The sequence below is a fragment of the Podarcis bocagei genome (assembly GCF_964188305.1).
Source record: "Podarcis bocagei genome assembly, chromosome: 5".
Lineage (NCBI taxonomy): Eukaryota > Metazoa > Chordata > Lepidosauria > Squamata > Lacertidae > Podarcis > Podarcis bocagei.
The window spans coordinates 20099870-20119287 of record NC_138129.1 but is presented as its reverse complement, the minus strand read 5'-3'; the positions used below and the strand labels follow the sequence as shown (position 1 = coordinate 20119287).

General features: G+C 43.2%; 2 protein-coding genes across 6 annotated transcripts in view; one reads left to right on the top strand and one right to left on the bottom strand.

Annotated features, from left to right (window-relative positions):
• PTPN1 (protein tyrosine phosphatase non-receptor type 1) overlaps positions 1-5320 on the top strand; it is an 87820-nt gene extending 82500 nt beyond the window's left edge. For both annotated transcript variants that reach the window (XM_081196411.1, XM_081196410.1), the window contains exon 9: positions 1287-5320. In XM_081196411.1, the coding sequence (XP_081052537.1) occupies positions 1287-1476 (190 nt within the window). In that variant the 3' untranslated portion in view covers positions 1477-5320. The remainder of the gene's footprint in view (positions 1-1286) is intronic.
• RIPOR3 (RIPOR family member 3) overlaps positions 2342-19418 on the bottom strand; it is a 106288-nt gene continuing 89211 nt past the window's right edge. For all 4 annotated transcript variants that reach the window (XM_081196093.1, XM_081196094.1, XM_081196095.1 and 1 more), the window contains exons 17-22: positions 17047-17208; positions 14947-15105; positions 12118-12320; positions 9495-9578; positions 8976-9066; positions 2342-6933 (exon numbers count right to left, since the gene is read on the bottom strand). In XM_081196093.1, the coding sequence (XP_081052219.1) occupies positions 6833-6933; positions 8976-9066; positions 9495-9578; positions 12118-12320; positions 14947-15105; positions 17047-17208 (800 nt within the window). In that variant the 3' untranslated portion in view covers positions 2342-6832. The remainder of the gene's footprint in view (positions 6934-8975; positions 9067-9494; positions 9579-12117; positions 12321-14946; positions 15106-17046; positions 17209-19418) is intronic.

Genomic DNA, 19418 nt, shown 5'->3' with positions numbered 1-19418 from the left:
GAAATGGCGAAATTGACTGTAAAACCAAGAGATCAAAACGATGAACTGCTAATAATAATAATAATAATAATAATAATAATAATAATAATTTGTATCCCGCCCTCCCCGGCCAAAGCCGGGCTCAGAGTGGCTAACAACAGGTAAAAATAGCACAGTGCACATAAAATCGCACAGTCAATCAATTAAAATACATTCTAGAAACAAATTAATTCAGAATCAAATTAATGGCAACCATTGGGCCAGAGTTCTATGAAGATTACAGAAGGAGAAAGGGAGTCAGACTGTGCCCTGGCCAAAGGCCTGGTGGAACAGCTCTGTCTTGCAGGCCCTCCGGAAAGATGTCAAGTCCCACAGGGCCCTAGTCTCTTGTGACAGAGCGTTCCACCAGATTGGGGCCATGGCCAAAAAAGCCCTGGCTCTGGTCGAGGCCAGTCTAACCTCCCTGTGGCCTGGGATCTCCAAGATGTTTTTATTTGAAGACTGTAAGGTCCTCCGTGGGACATACCAGGAGAGGCAGTCCTGTAGGTACGAGGGTCCTAGGCTGTATTATGGAGAACCGGAGGCCTTTTTTCTTTTACACTATCAAAGTATCTTAATGATACAAAATCGTGAGCTGGATTTGAGATACGAGCGGCGGGTGGGGGGGAAGACAAGATGGAGTTAGAGGATTTAGGAACAAGTTGTTGTTGTTGTTTAGTCGTGTCCGACTCTTCGTGACCCCATGGACCAGAGCACGCCAGGCACTCCTGTCTTCCACTGCCTCCCGCAGTTTGGTCAAACTCATGCTGGTAGTTTCGAGAACACTGTCCAACCATCTCATCCTCTGTCGCCCCCTTCTCCTTGTGCCCTCAATCTTTCCCAACATCAGGGTCTTTTCCAGGGAGTCTTCTCATGAGGAGACCAAAGTATTGGAGCCTCAGCTTCAGGACCTGTCCTTCCAGTGAGCACTCAGGGCTGATTTCCTTCAGAATGGATAGGTTTGATCTTCTTGCAGTCCATGGGACTCTCAAGAGTCTCCTCCAGCACCATAATTCAAAAGCATCAATTCTTCAGCGATCAGCCTTCTTTATGGTCCAACTCTCACTTCCATACACCACTACTGGGAAAACCATAGCTTTAACTATACGGACCTAGGAACAAGTAGAATGCAGCAATTAAGGATAAGGATGGAAAACATCAGGGTAGGAAGTCAGAAAGAAAAATAAATGTGAAGTCAGTTTGTTAAGACCTTTGAAAAATCTAATAAAAATGAATGTTGAATGTATACGCTCTCTCTTGTTCCTCAGCACTAGTCAAGACACTGAGCTTAGGAAGAGAACTGTCGATGCCTCGCCACAAAGTGAAGAGATGGTCAAGTCGGAAGAAGAAGACGATGAGAACATGATGTCAACTTGGAAACCATTTCTGGTCAACATTTGCATGTTCACTGTTCTGACCGCAGGAGCATACCTCTGCTACAGGGTATGTTTCCATTGATAGACATGCCAGCGATGGTATCGAGAACGCCAGTAGCTTCGCCGGCGTTTTAACTTTGTTACAATAAAAGAAAGCTAAAGCGGGGGGGCATCCAAGCCTTTGCCCCAGTGGAAGTATATCTTAAGTTTGAGATGCTGGAACTTTGGTTAGGGCTTAAAGAGAAAATTGATGCACTAGGGTTTAATATTAGCCCTATGGTCCCAAGAACATAATATTCTAATCTCAGGGCCTTAAGATATTCAGGAGTAAGCAGAGAATATGCCAAATAAGTCTTGTGGGGTTTTTTTTTCCCTTTCATTATTTTTCCTTATTTTTAAAAATGGAATAATAAGAGTTTACAACACATTGTTTTTTAGAAGTCTTTTAAAGCCAGTTTTCGTTCTTTTGCTTGTTGTTTTTCAGGGGGGGGGGGAAGCAAGTGAAAAATTGCTTGTATTCTCCAAGTGTTTGTAACCAAATACATGATTGGGTTCCTTAAATCACCACTATTGGGTTCCTTAAATCACCCACACATGCACACACCCCTGAAGAATGTACAACTTTTTATTTTTATTTTTATTTTTATTTGAGAGGGGAGAGCTCTTTACTGCATGCCTTTTCAAGACTGAGGACTCTCTAAAGAACCACTTTTTTGTAAGTTCTGTTGCTTAAATTGGCTGCTGCTCAGGAGCCCCAGTAAATGAATGGAGATTACATAATAAATACATGCCTCTGCAAATTGAATTTCACCCTGAAGTGTGGGGTTTTCTGGCAGTGCAGGTATCATGGATAGATTTTATCTTAAATAGATTCTTGCTTTCAGTGCAGTTGTAATGGGCATCTGCTGTTGCTCAGGGCATCCCAGCAGGTCAAACGCTACTCTTTCCTTCTTCCTTTAAGACAAAATCTCCCACTCACCAGCAACACCAAATGCAAGTCTTCTGCCGCACTCCTTATTATCCCCATTGCTTAGCACCCTTCCATAACACTCTCTCTCACACACACTTTCTCTTTCTGTCTTTCTCCCTGTCCTTTAGGGGGAGGGGAAGGAAAATACAACCAAAATATATCCACTAGCATTTGCAAAATTGTTTTGGAAAGGACCAGTGTTCTTAAGCATCGGTATCATAATTTGGAATGTAAAATGCAACTTCACTCTAGACCTGCCATGTGAAAAGAATACGCTTTCTGTACAAAATGGAAGAAGAAGAGTTAAAAATAATTCGTAGAGCTCCTTTATGCTGCAGAAATGTATCTCAAGGAATCCCAAGTAGCTATTGCTGGACAGGGGGTGGGCAGGAGGGGGACTTCCTTTTTGGAGAAAAGCTGAGCAAATGAACTGGCTCTCCAAATCAACAAGTCATTTTGCAAAATGCAAGTCGCTGCTGGTGGCTTTTAGTTTTATTGCCTCTCCCCCCCCCCCCCGACCGCCCTTGAACAAAGATTTCAAGTTTGGCTTTTATTTGGCTTAAGATCATGCTGTTCAGTAGTCACCTGCCTGCCTCTGCAGAAAAGAGTGTCCAGCCTAACTCGAAACAGATCCAGGTTCTGTTCTGCTCCATCTGAAGATGAAGATTTGAGTTTTTTGTTTTTGGCATAGCTTAACTGACCATAGCTGCTAAAAGGAGGGTAAAAGTTTAGACCAATCATGTATTTTGTCTCTTTGCTGGATGATATGATGGGGGGTAGTAAGCTAGGATTTTGTCAACTCTTCTCACTGCATTCAACTGAAATAATAATCACGCAGAAGAATCCTTTGTCGGTGCTGCAGAGAGCAAGACAAATGCATTCATTAGACTTGTAGCCTGTTTCAAAGTAAAACCATGACAATTGACCTACAAGTGTGACTGATCAATGCTTTAAAAATTCTGCAAAATTCTAATTATATAGCACTTAAGTACCATCTACCTTAAAAAAACAACAACAACAGAGTAGACTTCTCACTCCATATTTATTTTGGTTTGCCACCACGCTCACAAACTTTAGCTCTTTGGGTTTTTTTTCCCTTGAACCACTGGATCTTGGGGAAGGAAAGAGTGGTTGGATCAAAAATAAATGAAGTCAAGCTTTGCATCAAGGGCTTTTCAAAAGTACAATAATAATCTTCAGGTAGTAATGGGAAAGTTAAGACACACATGCAGGCAGACAGACAGACAAAGTTACCCGTGAGATTGCTGTTTAGACCAGAATTTGAAAGGAGGAATACTCAAGCAGTCAATCTTCAGTAGTACAGTAATAGTGCAAGCGTGAAAAATACTGATTATGAGTATAGAAAATGGTATAACTATATAATGCTCATCTGTGTATTTTTACTATACAGTATGTGATTGCTTTGTCCCCATCTCTCTCTCTCTCTCTCTCATTCAGTAGGCTCTTGTTGAGAAGCAACATTAGTTAGCACATTTTTATTCAGATGCATGTATAAAGTCCCCCCCCCCCAAAAAAAGAGAGAGTCCTGGTCAAAATCCATGTGCTTGAAAGTTGAAAAAGAGTTTAAAATATATATATATATATTTCTGCTTACCGATGTACCCAGATTGTATTTGCATGATCTGATTGTTTAAATGGCCGTGGTTCCAAGAGTGTTGCTGAAATGTCTTCGTTCAGCCAATAGATTGGTAGGTGTGCTCTTTTTAAAAAATACAACAAACCAACAAGCATCAGGTTACCTGTATCTTGCCTAATAACTTGGCATGACTTTCTATTCAGTTTTATACGTCTGCTGTGCAACCCGGTTGTATGCCACTCTCTTAAGCTGAGTAAATATTGTACAAACATTCCAGAGGGTGTACAAAGCCATATTCACACCCCCCTCTCTCTCTCTCTCTCTGAGACACACACACACACACACACACACACACACACACGTTCCCTGCAGGAAACAGGTGCCCAGATCCATGGAGCTGCTGTCTGAAACCCCAAAGGAGCAGCTTTTCTTTCTCTCTCTTTCTCTCTCTCTCTCTTTTGCATAGGCCATCAGAACCAAAGTGAGATTTGAAATCTGGGCTTTGTTGTTATATAGAGGATATGAAAATCAAAGCTCTTGAACTTAGCAGCAGGTGATCAATGAATGGTAATATTATTCCTTGGGCTTGTTGTTGGGTGTTGTTTTTTTTGTGGGGGGAATTCAGAATGTCTCTCCTTAAAATCCACAGTGACTTGATTGTACTGTTACGTCTGTCCCCTTCAGCGAGGAAGAAACTAAAGATCTCCCTTGCTAGCCAGAGATACGGGGAGGGTGGACTGGCTACCACGTCTCTCCTGGGTTTGCCAGTATTAGTGATTTGCCTTTTTATCCTATTTGAACTCGAGAAGGACTCGTACTGTAGTGAAAACATGCAGTGGAATTGCCCTAGTCAAAAGCCCGGTGAGGTGTGTATAAGACTTATAATGCTGAACTTGTAAGCATTTTGTTTTGGTGTCCTGTCTATGTATGTAGTAGTTTGGGTGTGTAAATACAAGTAGCATTTCAAAGTGGATGTATTGGTTAACCTATTCTTGGGATGGGGGCAGGGGTGGGGTGGGAAGTGGGGGCCGGAAAAAAAAATATCCATGTTTAAACTTGTTAGAAAGTTAGTGAGCTGCTCTGCTATATGCCTTAAGCAAATATATACTCATCAGGTCTTTCTTTTTTACAGATTGCCATAGAAAAGTTTTTTTTAAGAAAAATAAAATAAAATCTTTTAAAAAAAACCAACAAACAAGCTAAATGTTTTGGTATAATACGTTTTCAGGTATATTGTCTTTTGTGTAAGGCGCTGCAATGACCTCACAGTTTCAGTAAAAAACTGTACAGTTTTTCAATTTCCCATAAAGATTTTCAGTTCTCATTTTAGCTGCAACAATAAAATTCTTTTGTAAAGAAGCATGTCTCTTGGAGTGTCTTCCACTTCCTCTTTCTAGTCCTGAACTTCTAAACTTCATATTGCTGCTGAAGCCATCTCCTTTGTGTCCTTCCCTACCGACAACATCAGCTTCGCCTGACTTGGTTCACTGCAACTGTGCATTAGCAAGAGAATCAGGAACAGCACCTGCCTGGTATTTCTCCTTCAAACTGCTGAATACTTCCGTCCCTCCAAAGCATCTCTCTTCTAGCGCTGTGTTTTGCATTGTGTTTTAAATTATAACTGGAAGAAGAATGCAATTGACTTTTCAAACGTTTTATTAAACTTTAAAAAAGAACAATATGTAAACTAGCCCCAGCAATAAATACTGAAAAGTGTTGTTTTTTTAATAATAAAAAAGCACAAAGTTCTGTATAAAATATGTACATTAAAGCAAGGGGGATCCAGTGATGGGCAGCTGCATATAAACACATATAAACTCAGGGATGGAAGCGTTTCTGTTCTCAGCAATTGGCAAAGGACCACTGCCCCCCCCCCAACTGCATTCAGCTCCTGCCAGCACCATCAGTGGTAAAAAAAGATGGTAGGTGGTGTTCATCAGCATCTGCACCTGTTTACTCAAATGTGCATCTCACCAAGTTCAGTAAAAGATCAGTGTAAATGTGCTTAGTATTGCAGCGACAGTCCACTTAAAAACAGCTTCTCGGTTAAGATTATAAACCCAGAATTAAGCACTCATGGGAATAGCTGGCTTCTCAGTTTTTCCTGGCGCTAGATTCTGGTGTGTGTATGGTTCAGGGGCTTAATGGTGGGAAGTGACCAGCAAGAGGTGAGGATTCTTTAGCTGTTAACCTCTTCCAACTCTGCAATGCTCTAGGGTCACAAACCCCATGTTTTCCAGACTTATCTTAAGACCCCAATACATCCGCTGCCAGAACAAGGTGCCCTTTGAAAGATGATTTCAGGTTAATTTACTGTCCCTAATTACTTTAGAGATTGTGTGGAAGTCCTTGTCCACAATATTAAGCAAATAAATATGCAAGTTATTTTCCTATGGCCTAAAAAAGGGGGGCAGGTTGGATTGAAGTTGTAGAGGGCTGCAAAATCTTCATTAACGCCACTCACTGCAATCCCAGTGTGGCCCATCCTTGTGGTTTTCTTTTTCTTTCCTTGGTTATTCCTAAGAAAACATCTCACAGTCAATAAAGAAGCTGCTTCTGTCTCCTCTCCTCCAAATAGAGAACTTCAGTGCAAGATTTTCGGATGCCTTCTTAGTTCAGGGTGAATGTTTCTTGTGATACTGAAGACAGGGGGGTGCTGATATTTAATGGTTTACACAGTACCTTTCTGGTTATAAGATCAGAGTCACCCAAAGAGATTTTGCACCGTGCGGAAACTCTGCTCATTCTCAAGATAATTTGTTTTTAAATCCAGCCGAGACAGATTTAACATTTGTGTGCTTTTCTCCCACACTCTTGTAGCCAAATTGCAGATGGTGCAAGATTATCTGGCCTCTCCCTCAAAGGCACTGCTTAAAATACTGTGATTTCTATTTCAGCTTCTTGGTACATGGTATCCCTCAGCTCACAACAGATCTTGTCCATCTTTTCAAAAGCCAGCCTTCCTTTGTCACCTGTGAAGAAAGGGACAAATCAGGAGGTTGACTGCCGTTGTGGGATAAGCGAAGTTTTCCTTGCGCACGATTCTTCCCTCTTTTACAATTTTGCGACCAATTTTTCCCAACCACATGGAAAGAATTTATTATGAAGAAAAGGTTTAGGGCCTGCCTAATGGCTCCCCTGGTAATATCCAAAAGTAAAAAAAAAAGGATATTGTTGACCTGGAACAGGTATGGCAAAGGGTGAGCTCAAGAGCAGAGCCATGGCTTACATTAAGGGAACATGTACTGCACATTTCAAGCTGATGACTTTCCCCAGAGAATCCTGGGAACTCTAGTTTGCTAAGGGTGCTGAGAATTGTAGGGGGGAACTACAGTTCTCGTGATTTGGGGGAGGGAAGTTGTTTGCTTTAAGTGTATGGTATGGATCTGCCCCCAAATGACTCAAGTAGCTGGAACAAAACTCCATTGATGAAACCTTGGGGGCTTTTCAATTTAGAAAAAATAATACGAGAATGGAGAGAAAAGTTTCTCTGTTTCTCCCTCCCCCATAGTGTTAGAACCTGGCCCACCCAATGTAGCTAATATCCAGTGTTCGAAGATTCAGGGCAGACAAAAGGAAATATTACTTTACATAGCACATAGTCACATCAGCACATAGCACAATGCCTGTATTGTTCCACCTTCACTATAGGTCTCTCGAGGTCACAAGGGTGTTCCAAGTCCTGTTTTGGAGATTCCCATGGGCATCTGGTTGGGCAGTGAGAACTGAATGCTGGACCAGATGGGCCTGATCCACCAGGCTCACCTTATGTTCTTATAGTTAAACCATGGAGTCTCTTCCTACAGGATCCTGTGATAGTCATCAACTTCATGGGCTTTAGAAGAAGACTTGGACCTATTCATTCCTCCATGAATAGGTCCAAGTCTTCTTCTAAAACCCGTGAAGTTGATGACTATCACAGGATCTACCCATGGCAACAAGCCACTATGGATACATTCTGTCTTCTACCTCCACTGTTGGAGGCAGTATGGGAAGTAGTTGCTGGGAACCCCAAGTGGGAAGAGTGCTTTTCAACTCAGGTCCTGCTTGGGGCTTCCCAGGCATCTAGTTGGCCGCTGTGGCAACAGGATGCTGGAACAGATGGACCATTGGTCTGATGCATCAGAACCAAGCGTAGGTTTTTAAGCAGTATATAATACCCAGAGCAATTTACAAAGCTGAATAAGGGTGGACAGGGAGCTGAAATGATTTAACAAGACTTCAGGGTGCAGGCCAAAGTCAATTCTCATGAAGAAAAAAGGGCAGAGGTGGTTGGTGCTGCAGGAACAAGACACAAGAGTTTTGTAGGAATGGGGTGGAAGGGTTTCTGTTGGTGTGTCCTTCCCTTGCAAGAGCCATTTGTGCCGTGCTCTTTTCCCAGAAATTGTCACAAGAACAATGCTGGGAATTGAGGGCAAAAGAATCATAGAATCATAGAGTTGGAAGACACCACAAGGGCCATCGAGTCCAACCCCCTGCCAAGCAGGAAACACCATCAGAGCACTCCTGACATATGGTTGTCAAGTCTCTGCTTAAAGACCTCCAAAAAGGAGACTCCACCACACTCCTTGGCAGCAAATTCCACTGTCGAACAGCTCTTACTGTCAGGAAGTTCTTCCGAATGTTTAGGTGGAATCTTCTTTCTTGTAGTTTGGATCCATTGCTCCGTGTCCGCTTCTCTGGAGCAGCAGAAAACAACCTTTCTCCCTCCTCTATGTGACATCCTTTTATATATTTGAACATGGCTATCATATCACCCCTTAACCTCCTCTTCTCCAGGCTAAACATGCCCAGCTCCCTTAGCCGTTCCTCATAAGGCATCGTTTCCAGGCCTTTGACCATTTTGGTTGCCCTCCTCTGGACACGTTCCAGAAGATCTGCTGCAGGAGACCACTTCCTCAAAGCAAGCGGCGATGCCTCTCTAAGCCAAGGCCAACTAGCTGTTGCTTCTGCTTTTCAGCTCACTATTCGCTCATTCGAAATCCATCTGCAGGGAATCGTTATAAGCACTTACCAAATGAAAGAGTCGTTTCTCTGGCGGCATTCCGCACTTCCTCTGATTCTGATAGACACAGTCTGGCAATTTGCTCTATGCTTTCCACACCCTGTTATATAAAAGCAGCAGTGCAGGGGCAGCTGTTAAATTATTTCAGAATGCTTCCTAACTCTTTACATCAATGCACTGACTCAGACGGATGGATAGCCTGTGGCACTCTAATAAATTGGAGATTTAATAAATCACCATCATAAATAATCTGCAGCTCTCTGTATTATATTATTATTATTATTATTAATTAAATTTGTGTACCACCCTTTATCCATACATCTCAAGGTAGTTTTTCAACTAGGTTCACCCTTTAACAACACTCATTTTCGTGTATGTGTTTTCTTATGCCCTCTCTGTGTTCCAGTTTCCAATACTGTACGATGATCATGTTTTTTGGTGACTCTCGCGCCCTCTCCTGGCTGCCTGTGACTCTGCACATGCACCTCTCTTAACGACCCCACTAAGCAAGAATTTAAAAATACTCACTCTGAGGTTTTTGAGGGCCAGACATGCGGCTTGCTGCAATTTCGCATCATCGTTACTTAAGGCATCTGTGTAAAAAAGCAGAGCCTGCAAAAGACAATGGAGCATTCAATGACATGGATAACATTCCCTCCTCCTCTGCTCCAAAGTGCCCTAACATAAGATATTGGAGCCTCCCAACTCTGCTGTTTTCCCCACTGTTTCCACTGCTTCTCTTCCTGTGAACAGATATTTCTGGGAGATACCAGGAAAGAATAGGAAGAGGAGAACAGGCTAGCTAAGGGAAAAGTAAAGGGACCCCTGACCATTAGGTCCAGTCGTGACCGACTCTGGGGTTGCGGCGCTCATCTCGCTTTATTGGCCAAGGGAGCCGGCGTACAGCTTCCGGGTCATGTGACCAGCATGACTAAGCCGCTTCTGGTGAACCAGAGCAGCACACAGAAACACTGTTTACCTTCCCGCCGGAGCAGTACCTATTTATCTACTTGCACTTTGACATGCTTTCAAACTGCTAGGTTGGCAGGAGCAGGGACCGAGCAAAGGATCTCACCCCGTTGTGGGGATTCGAACCGCTGACCTTCTGATCAGCAAGTCCTAGGCTCTGTGGTTTAACCCACAGCGCCACCCGCGTCCTTTAACAGGCTAGCAAGCAAGCAGCAATTACAGTGATGAGGAGCAGGGCCGTAGTTAATGGGGTGGGGGCGCTCGCCAGGGTCTCAGCCCTGGGTGAAGCCTCTAGCTAGGACTAGGTCCTTCTTGTCTTGAGCTGCTGAGCAACAAAAGGATGCTAATTTCAATTTGCAAAGGGAAGCAGGAAAACCTGGGAAACAATCCTCCTTCCCCTTTCCCCCTGTCTGTTTTGGGAGCTTAGTTACAGGTAGATAGCCGTGTTGGTCTGCCATACGCAGAACAAAATAAATAAATTCCTTCCAGTAGCACCTTAGAGACCAACTTAAGTTTGTTATTGGTATGAGCTTTCCTGGAAGTGTGCATGCAAACGAAAGCTCGTACCAGTAACAAACTTAGTTGGTCTCTTAAGGTGCTACTGGAAGGATTTTTTTTTTATTTTGGGGGGGGAATTGTGTGCAAAAGAGAAATCCTGGAGAAGGTTGCTCTCCAAGCAAAATTGAAAAGGGGAAGTTTTGTTGCTTTCTTCTTCTTCCATCAAAGTCTCAGAGATCAATTAAAAGTGGCAAAGAGATAAGAACACCACCTCCTGCCCTTTTTTGGGAGCAGAAGCTTTTATCATGATTAAACAATTTAAATGTCAAGTTGATACTTTGGAGTATTGCTTGCTTATGTGTTCTCTCTCTCTCTCTCTCTCTCTCTCTCTCTCTCTCTGTGTGTGTGTGTGTGTGTGTGTGTGTGTGTGTGTGTGTGTGTGTGTTTGGATCTAAAGGACAACATCCATGTTTACACCATAAAAAAAATCCTTCCAGTAGCACCTTAGAGACCAACTAAGTTTATTATAGGTATGAGCTTTCGTGTACATGCACACTGTATCTGAAGAAGTGTGCATGCACACAAAAGCTCATACCTATAACAAACTTAGTTAGTCTCTAAGTTGCTACTGGAAGGATTTTTTTTTTTTTTTTTTTTTTTTACTACAGCAGACCAACACAGCTACCTACCTGTAACTATGTTTACACCATGTGAATACATAAAGAGGGCACTGCTGCATACAATCAGCTACAAAAACCGAATCCTCTTTATACTGAAAATAAAATACCTGCAATGAAAGAAATGTGATGCTGACATGCGAAGCACGTTTGTTTTTGTCTTTTCCTGTAATTTGGGAGGAAAATGTAGCCAATCCACTTTAAATTCTTTAATTGCAATGGTTCAGCAGCCAGCGATCTTTTAAGGAAACCTGTGGAGTATTTATTCTTTTATTTTATTCTTTCAAGCCTTAAACTGGAAGCCTTCGCTACTCATAAGAAAGTCCCACTGAATTCAATGGGACTTACTCCCAGGTAACTGTGGAAAGATTCTGCAGTCTTATACTGCGATATTAAACATTTCTACTCAGAAGTAAGTCCCACTGAGTTCAATAGGACTTACTCGCTGGTTTGTTTCCTGATCATTATCACAGTTTCCATTATTATTATTATATCATACAGTCATAATACTGTACTTCATAGAATTCCTCAAAGGATCTGTTACTGTCTGAGGAGATCTACTTAAGGCTGAATGAAAGTCAGGTACATACACAGCCAATTTTACTATTTGGAGAGACTCTCTCTTCTCCAGCCTCTTTCAAACTACTTTTTATGCCCTTTATGAACGTGTGTGTGTGTGTGTGTGCGCGCGCGCATGTACACAAACAAGTGGGGTGTGTGTGACAAACTAGGTCTTTGCCCCAGGTGACAGAAAGCCTAGTTTTGGCCCTGGTGCGTTTCAGCCCTGCACAACTTTTTGGTATTTCACTGCCTCAAAACAACATCTGAAGGCCATGGAACAGCCAAAAGTCCTGGTTGACTATGATGGTAGACTAGATGGGCCTTTGGCCTGGTCCTGCAGGACTCTTCTTATGCATGCAAACCCCTACCACTTCCCATACATATAGGCATATATTATCTGGATGCAGCAAACGAGGGAATGCCAAGCAAAGTGGAAAGCCAGTTACCTTTTCCCTGAAATTCCTATCAGCTGCCGCCCGAGAGAGACACGACATGGCTGCCTTGCCCACACGATGGTTTTCATCAAGCTGTAGAACGGCAAGGAGCTGTAAGGTCTGTGGAAGGGGTTGCAGTCGGCTGAGTCGCTTCCCTTTCAGTTTCTTTATTTTCTTCATTCTCCCAGGACGCTGCAGGTCCTCAGTCAGCATCACTGCGGAGGAGGAACCCAACCATAAGTGGATTATGGCTCTGAAAAGCTATTTCCGATTTATTCTCTCTTCCCTCCACGGTATAATGTCAAGGTAACTTATTCTACAACAGTTTGCATGCAGTGTGTCATAGCATTACACACAAGGACTTTTCTGTACCAACGGGACTTCCTCTCCCCATGGCCTCCCTTGCCCACCCCCACCCCCCAAATCTTCTCCAAAGAGTTGAAGGAACACCTCCTCAACAAATTTGGGGGGTATGCAGGGAGAGGAAGTCCCATCACATAGGCAGAAATCTTTGTACTAAAACTATGTTTCTCAAATTTGAGTCTTCAGCTGTTTTTCGACAACTCCCACCATCCCTGACCACTGGTCCTGCTAGCAAGGGTGATAGGAGTTGTAGTCCAACCACAGCTGGGGACCCAGGCTTGAGAAACATTGTGCTAAAAGGACAACTTCATTGGACACAACCCCAATGCCTTTTTTTTTTTGTTTAAAGGTATACAACTGCAGGTACAAATTAACATTTAAGGTTGTTAAATCAGACACTGGTCCACCCAATGCGCTAGCAACTTTGACTAGGTCACAGGTAGAGAAAGATCTTTCTGATCAACCCAACAGCTCAGTTGGAAGATTGTGAGACTTAGTCTCAGGGTTCGTGCCCAAGGTTGGACTAAAAATTCCTGCATTGGAGGGGTTTGGATTAGATGACCCTCGGAGTCCCTTCCAACTCTAAAATCCTATGGTTTAATGGAAAATTCTGGGGATTGAACATAGCAAGACTCCATCTGCCACAGCACCTTGTTTTTTCCAGCAGCCAATCAGATGCATTCAGCCACAGGCATGATAGCAACACTCCCTCTCATTGTTGCTCTCCAGCGGCTGCTAATCATGGCCTGCTGCCCATGAACCTAACTAGGAGCCACTGACTGGCAGACTTTCCTTCCTTGGAAGTTTTGAAACAGAGGTTGGATGGCCATCTGCCCAGGGATTCTTTCCGAGCACAATTCAAAGCGTCGGTGCTGACCTTTAAAGCCCTAAACTTTAAAGCCCTGTATACCTGAAGGAGTGTCTCCACCTCCATTGTTCTGCCCGGACACTGAGATCCAGCTCCGAGGGCCTTCTGGCGGTTCCCTCGCTACAAGAAGCCAAGTTACAGGGAACCAGGCAGAGGGCCTTCTCAGTAGTGGCACCCGCTCTGTGGAACACCCTCCCACCAAATGTCAAAGAGAAAAACAACCACCAGACTTTTAGCAGACATCTGAAGGCAGCCCTGTTTAGGGAAGCTTTTAATGTTTAATAAACTATTGTATTTTAATATTCTGTTGGAAGCTGCAAGGGGAAACCTAGCCAGATGGGCGGGGTACAAATAAATTATTATTATTATTATTATTATTATTATTATTATTATTATTATTATTATTATTATTATTATTATTATTATTAATATTATTAATATTATTATCATCATCATCATTCTTGCATTGCTGGGGTTTGGACTGGATGATCCTTTGGGGGGTCCCTTCCACTTCTACTCTTCTATGATCATTTGACTCACCCTCCATAAATTTGTTTAATCACCCTCTGAAGTCACCTAGGTAAGCGCCAGGAGCACACCTGGTGGCAATTAATTGTGGATATTATTTAACGCACAGTGCAATGACGGTGAAGATGTTTGGGTGACACTGAGGACCAGTATGTTAAAAGAGGAGGAGAAAATCCTCTCTCTCTCTATCCACTTAGAATCATAGAATCATAGAATCATAGAATCATAGAGTTGGAAGAGACCACAAGGGCCATCGAGTCCAACCCCCTGCCAAGCAGGAAACACTTAGACCACCCTAGGCATAATTGAATAAACCTCTGTCATGTCTCCCTGCCCCATAATCACATTTTTGCCTCATATTTGTGTTCACTTGATTCCTTCCATTCCTAGGTAAAGGTCAAGGATCCCTGGATGGTTAAGTCCAGCCAAAGGAGACTATGGGGTTACGGCACTCATCTCGCTTTTCAGGCCGAGGGAGCCGGCGTTTGTCCACAGACAGCTTTCCAGGTCAGCATGACTAAACTGCTTCTAGTGCATGGAGGACTGTGGCAAGTGCCAGAGTGCATGGATACACCGTTTACCTTCCTGCCGCAGCAGTGCCTATTTATCTACTCACACTGCTAGGTTGGCAGGAGCTGGGACAGAGCAACAGGAGCTCACCCCTTGCACAGATTCGAACCGCTGACCTTCCAATCAGCAAGCCCAAGAGGCTCAGTGGTTACCTGCAAGGCTACCAATTTGAACGAGCGCTTGGTAAAGTGCCCCCTAGTGGACCCTGAAAGAATTGCCGCCAGTGGCAGACAGCAGCAGCAGCACTCATATCACTGTCATGGGTAGGCAAACTAAGGCCCAATCACCTTCTAAATCCGGTCCGCGGACGATCCGGGAATCAGCATGTTTTTACATGAGTAGTATGTGCCCTTTTATTTAAAATGCATCTCTGGATTATGTGTGGGGCCTGCCTGGTATTTTTGCAACAGCCAGTGGTGGGCCTTGGAGATTCACCCTATATAGTAACTCGTAACCTGGCAGACACCCGACCAAATCTCAAATAGGGTCTCCCTCACCAGCCATTCATTTACCTTCTTTAGCAAATCTGGCCAGGTGTTTTTCCAAATTGTTCACGTGGTGCTTCTCCAGGTAGCTGTGAAACTGGAATAATGTCACTGATTCAGCTGGGAGATCCGTCGAGGGAAAGAGCAGGCTGCCTCCAACTATCTGCTCCAGGAACACCTGCAAAACTGAAAGGGGGTGCATAGAAATGAGGCGGTGGGTGTTTTAAACAAAATAAACGTGAGGCAAGCAGTTCTATCTACAGATGGCCAGGGCTTGGGTATTTGAATTTCCTCCTATACATTGGAAGATAAGAAAAGCCTTGCTGGATCAAAACAAAGGCGCATCTAGATCAATATTTTGTGTGTAACCACTATTGCCTAAACACTTTCAAGCCTATCCTCAATGCATTCAGAACAATAATGCTGTGTTGATGTTTTTTAAGAAAGTTGAAATTGTGAATATAGTAAATGCTGGGCCCAATATTCCTTTCTCCACTTGTGATCACGGCATCACACAATGCACAAAGGTAGGAGGCAAAATAATGAAGACCATTTTACTTAGAGGGCACAGTTTTAGCATGGCTGCTAGAATAACTGTACACAGGACAGGAGTCCCAGTGTAATTCATGGAAGCCATGCAGCAGCAGCAGCAGCAGATGGTGGTGTTGCTTAGTACCCACAGGGCACAACTACAGTTATACCTCATGTTACGTTGCTTCATGTTACGTTTTTTCAGGTTGCATCCCACGGCGACCCGGAAGTACCAGAAAGGGTTACTTCCTGGTTTCACCGCTAGTGCTTGCACAGTAGCGCTAAATTGCGCTTTGCGCATGTGCACAAGCTCCAAATCACGCCGCGCACCTGCGCAGATACGGCACTTCAGGTTGCGGGCTTTTCACTTTGCAAACGGGCCTCCAGAATGGATCCTGTTTGCAACCAGAGGTGCCACTGTATTCACCGCCTAAGCATAGGGGGGAAACATCTTTATGCATAAGTCAGAAGGTGCCAGATTTCAGCCTCAGGCAGAAATCCCGAGCTCAGTCACTTGTATGCAAATGCTAAGCAAAAAGAATTAAAAGATGAAAAACACCAGCCCTCTTAGTTTGAAATATTTGAGAGGAAAACATATGGATTGGGTCAGTGAGGTAATTTTCAGGACTTGGAATCAGCATCGAGGTGCTTTTCTCCTCTATGCAATCGTGAATTCACATACACAACTGCAAGAAGAAGAAAAACTATGGCATGAAATTGCAGAAGGACAGCCTGCAACCAACACTGTCCTTCTTCAACCCACTTCAGTCAAATGAATTTTTGGGATGCCAGAGGAGGTGGCGGCTCTAATTCAGGGCTGGCTCACCTGAGGCCATTCAGGTGGTGCTGGGCTGCAACCATTCTAGTGAGCTCCGACCATTGGTCATGCTGGCTAGGACTGATGGGAATTGGAGTCCAGTAAAATCTGAAGGGCTGCAGATTCCCCACCTCTGCTCTAATGCTCCCTTGGCTACAGCAGGAATAGGGGAACCTGTCTTGCCCCAGTGTGTTGCTAGACTACAATCCCCATCATCCCTGGACATTGTCCTTGCTGACACAGGCTGATGGGAGTTGGAGTCCAACGACATCTGGAGGGCCACAGGTTAGCCAGCCTTTGCTTACAGGACGGGTCTAAGCTACATCATGCAGCATTACCAGCTAAGTGACTACTAGGGCCATGGATCAGAAAGTCCTGGGTTCAAATGTCCCCTCTGCCAGGTAGTTTTTTATAGGTGACTCACCCAACAGCCAGAGTTCCACTATCTGTAGTGAAGCTGTAATATTGAGGAATCCTGGAGACAGTAATACTGAACAGGATTATTGTAAGGATTGCTGAGCTAATAGACATCAAGGGCTTTGAACAGCCACGGGGCAAGTTATAAATGCTGAAGAATTATTATTACACAGATCACATTTTTATAAATGAATACATTTTCCTTTTAATCAGTCAGTGGATATTTTAATCATTGCACCGCTTTGGATTAACTGAAATCCAAAACTGCTGCCAAGTTTTAAAAGTGATCAACACTGGGTAATCACAAGCAAAGGCACAAATACAATCGTGCATCTCATGCACCCGGAGTAGACAGGTATTACCTTTTTCTATGTGTCCTTGATAGTTCTCTTTCGTTTTGAACATCAGTATGTATTTCAAAGGGTTCCAAAATCTTTCTGCCGGACAGAATAAAATGCTCCCCCTCTCGGTGCACTCACTCCAAATCTTCAGGCAGCGCTTCTGCTTTTTAGCTTTTTGAATGACTGCAAAAAAATAATAATAATATGAATGTCAGCAAGGGGCCTGAAACTCATTTGCAACTTAAAAGTGAAATACCAGATGGTATGCCTTTTCTGCAGTGGCTCCCTCCAGTGGCGTAGCGTGGGGGGTGCAGGGGGGCCGGGCGCACCGGGCGCAACATCTGAGGGGGGGCGCGCTTGCACTCGCAGCTCTCTGCCCCTACTAAAATCCACAGGTTAGGGGGCACAAATTACTTGCCTTGCCCCGGGTGCTGACAACCCATGCTACGCCACTGGCTCCCTCATCTATGGGATGCTCTCCCCAAGGAGGTTTACCGTCATTATACACCTTTTGGCACCAGGCAAAAATGTTCCAATGCCCTTTTAAATTGGGGGGGGGCTGTTATTGGGTTGTTGTTGTTTATTTTGGATATGTATTTTGTGATTTTTTTATTTTGATTTTATCCAGTGAAATGCCCTGAGACCTACAGGTATAGGGCGGTGTGTGTTTATGTATATGTATATGTATATGTATATGTATATGTATATGTATATGTATATGTATATGTATATGTATCATCGTCATTTTTAATTTGTATACTGGCTTTCTATCTTACAATACTCAAGGCGGTTTACAAGCTGAAGAAACAAAAAATGTACATCTTATAACAATCTAATGCAATACAAAAATGTGATAATAAAACATAACTTTAAAATAGGCAGCCTACATCAAAATAGTAACATTCAACAATCAATTAGAATAGTATAAAATAATAATAACATATAAAACTTAAACATATGTATATAAAATAACAAGCCTAAATTGAGCCTGTGCTAATCAGTATACACGCCAAAAGGACATACGCACAGACAGGGATACAGTGGTGCCCCGCAAGACAAAATTAATTCGTTCCGCAAGTTTTGTCATCTAGCAAATTTTTCGTCTTGCGAATCACGAAATCCCATAGGAATGCATTGAAAATCAATTAATGCGTTCCTATGGTCAAAAAAAGTCCAAACAAAGCCAAATTTGGTACAACAAGAATTTATTAAGTGCTCTTTAAAGTCACACATACTGTAAAGAGCATTTCAAAAATTGAAGGGAAAATAAATTAACTTTATAAACATGACAGAAAAACATTTAAAAATCAACAAAGTGTACAGTACATTTTCTAAGACTCTGGGGGACCACTCGAAGAAGGCTCCTCTTCCACTCTTTGCTCCTTGCTGAAGAACCCCCTCCTCAACTGTTCCCCCAGCCACCCACCACACAGAAATTCAAATCCAGATTTTTTTTAAAAAAACAGCAGAGTGGCCCAATGGTCACAGAAAATCATAAAAATTCCCAAAACAGCCCCACAAGCTCCCAGATTCCTGCAGAAACCTCTCCAGCTGTTCCCCCAGCCAGCCAGCACTCAGAAATTCAAACTCAGGAAAAAAAAATTGAAAAAAAACAAACTGGCCCAATGGTCACAGAAAATCATAAAAATTCCCAAAACAGCCCCACAAGCTCCCATATTCCTGCAGAAACCTCTCCAGCTGTTCCCCTAGCCAGCCAGCACTCAGAAATTCAAACTCAGGAAAAAAATTTGAAAAAAACCAAACTGGCCCAATGGTCACAGAAAATCATAAAAATTCCCAAAAAAGGCCCACAAGCTCCCAGATTATCGCAAACCCCCCACAACACCAAGTCCTTGAATCCCAAACACCCCAACCCAAAATCCAAACCCCCCCAAAAAAGTTTTAAAAGTTTAACTTACCAAATGGATGCAAGAGAAGTTCTGGAAAAGTTTTGGAAAAGCTTCAAAAGTGAGCAAAGTCTGAGAAAAGGCTGCAAAACCATGTGCTAACAGTTGCTCCTCGAAGTCAAGTCGCAACTGTAGCTGTTCAAGCTAAGCACCCTTTGTTTTAACAGTTTTAAGAAAAAGGAAACAAAGTCGCGAGACGTTTTCGTCTTGCGAGGCAACTCGAAAACGGAAAAACCTTTCGTCTAGCGAGTTTTTTGTCTTGCGAGGCATTCGTCTTGCGAGGTACCACTGTACGTAGATGGATGCATACGTCACCAAATCACTCCACCAGCATTTTACTAATCTCAATAAAAGCTTGATCCCAAGCTCCCAGATCAATATCTGCCGTCTTGAAAGTTTGAGTCACATATGACGTGCAAAGGTATGCGGGGCAGGGGATGATATGTCCAATGCGGACTTTTTGTTTTGCACGCAAGTGAGAGCTGT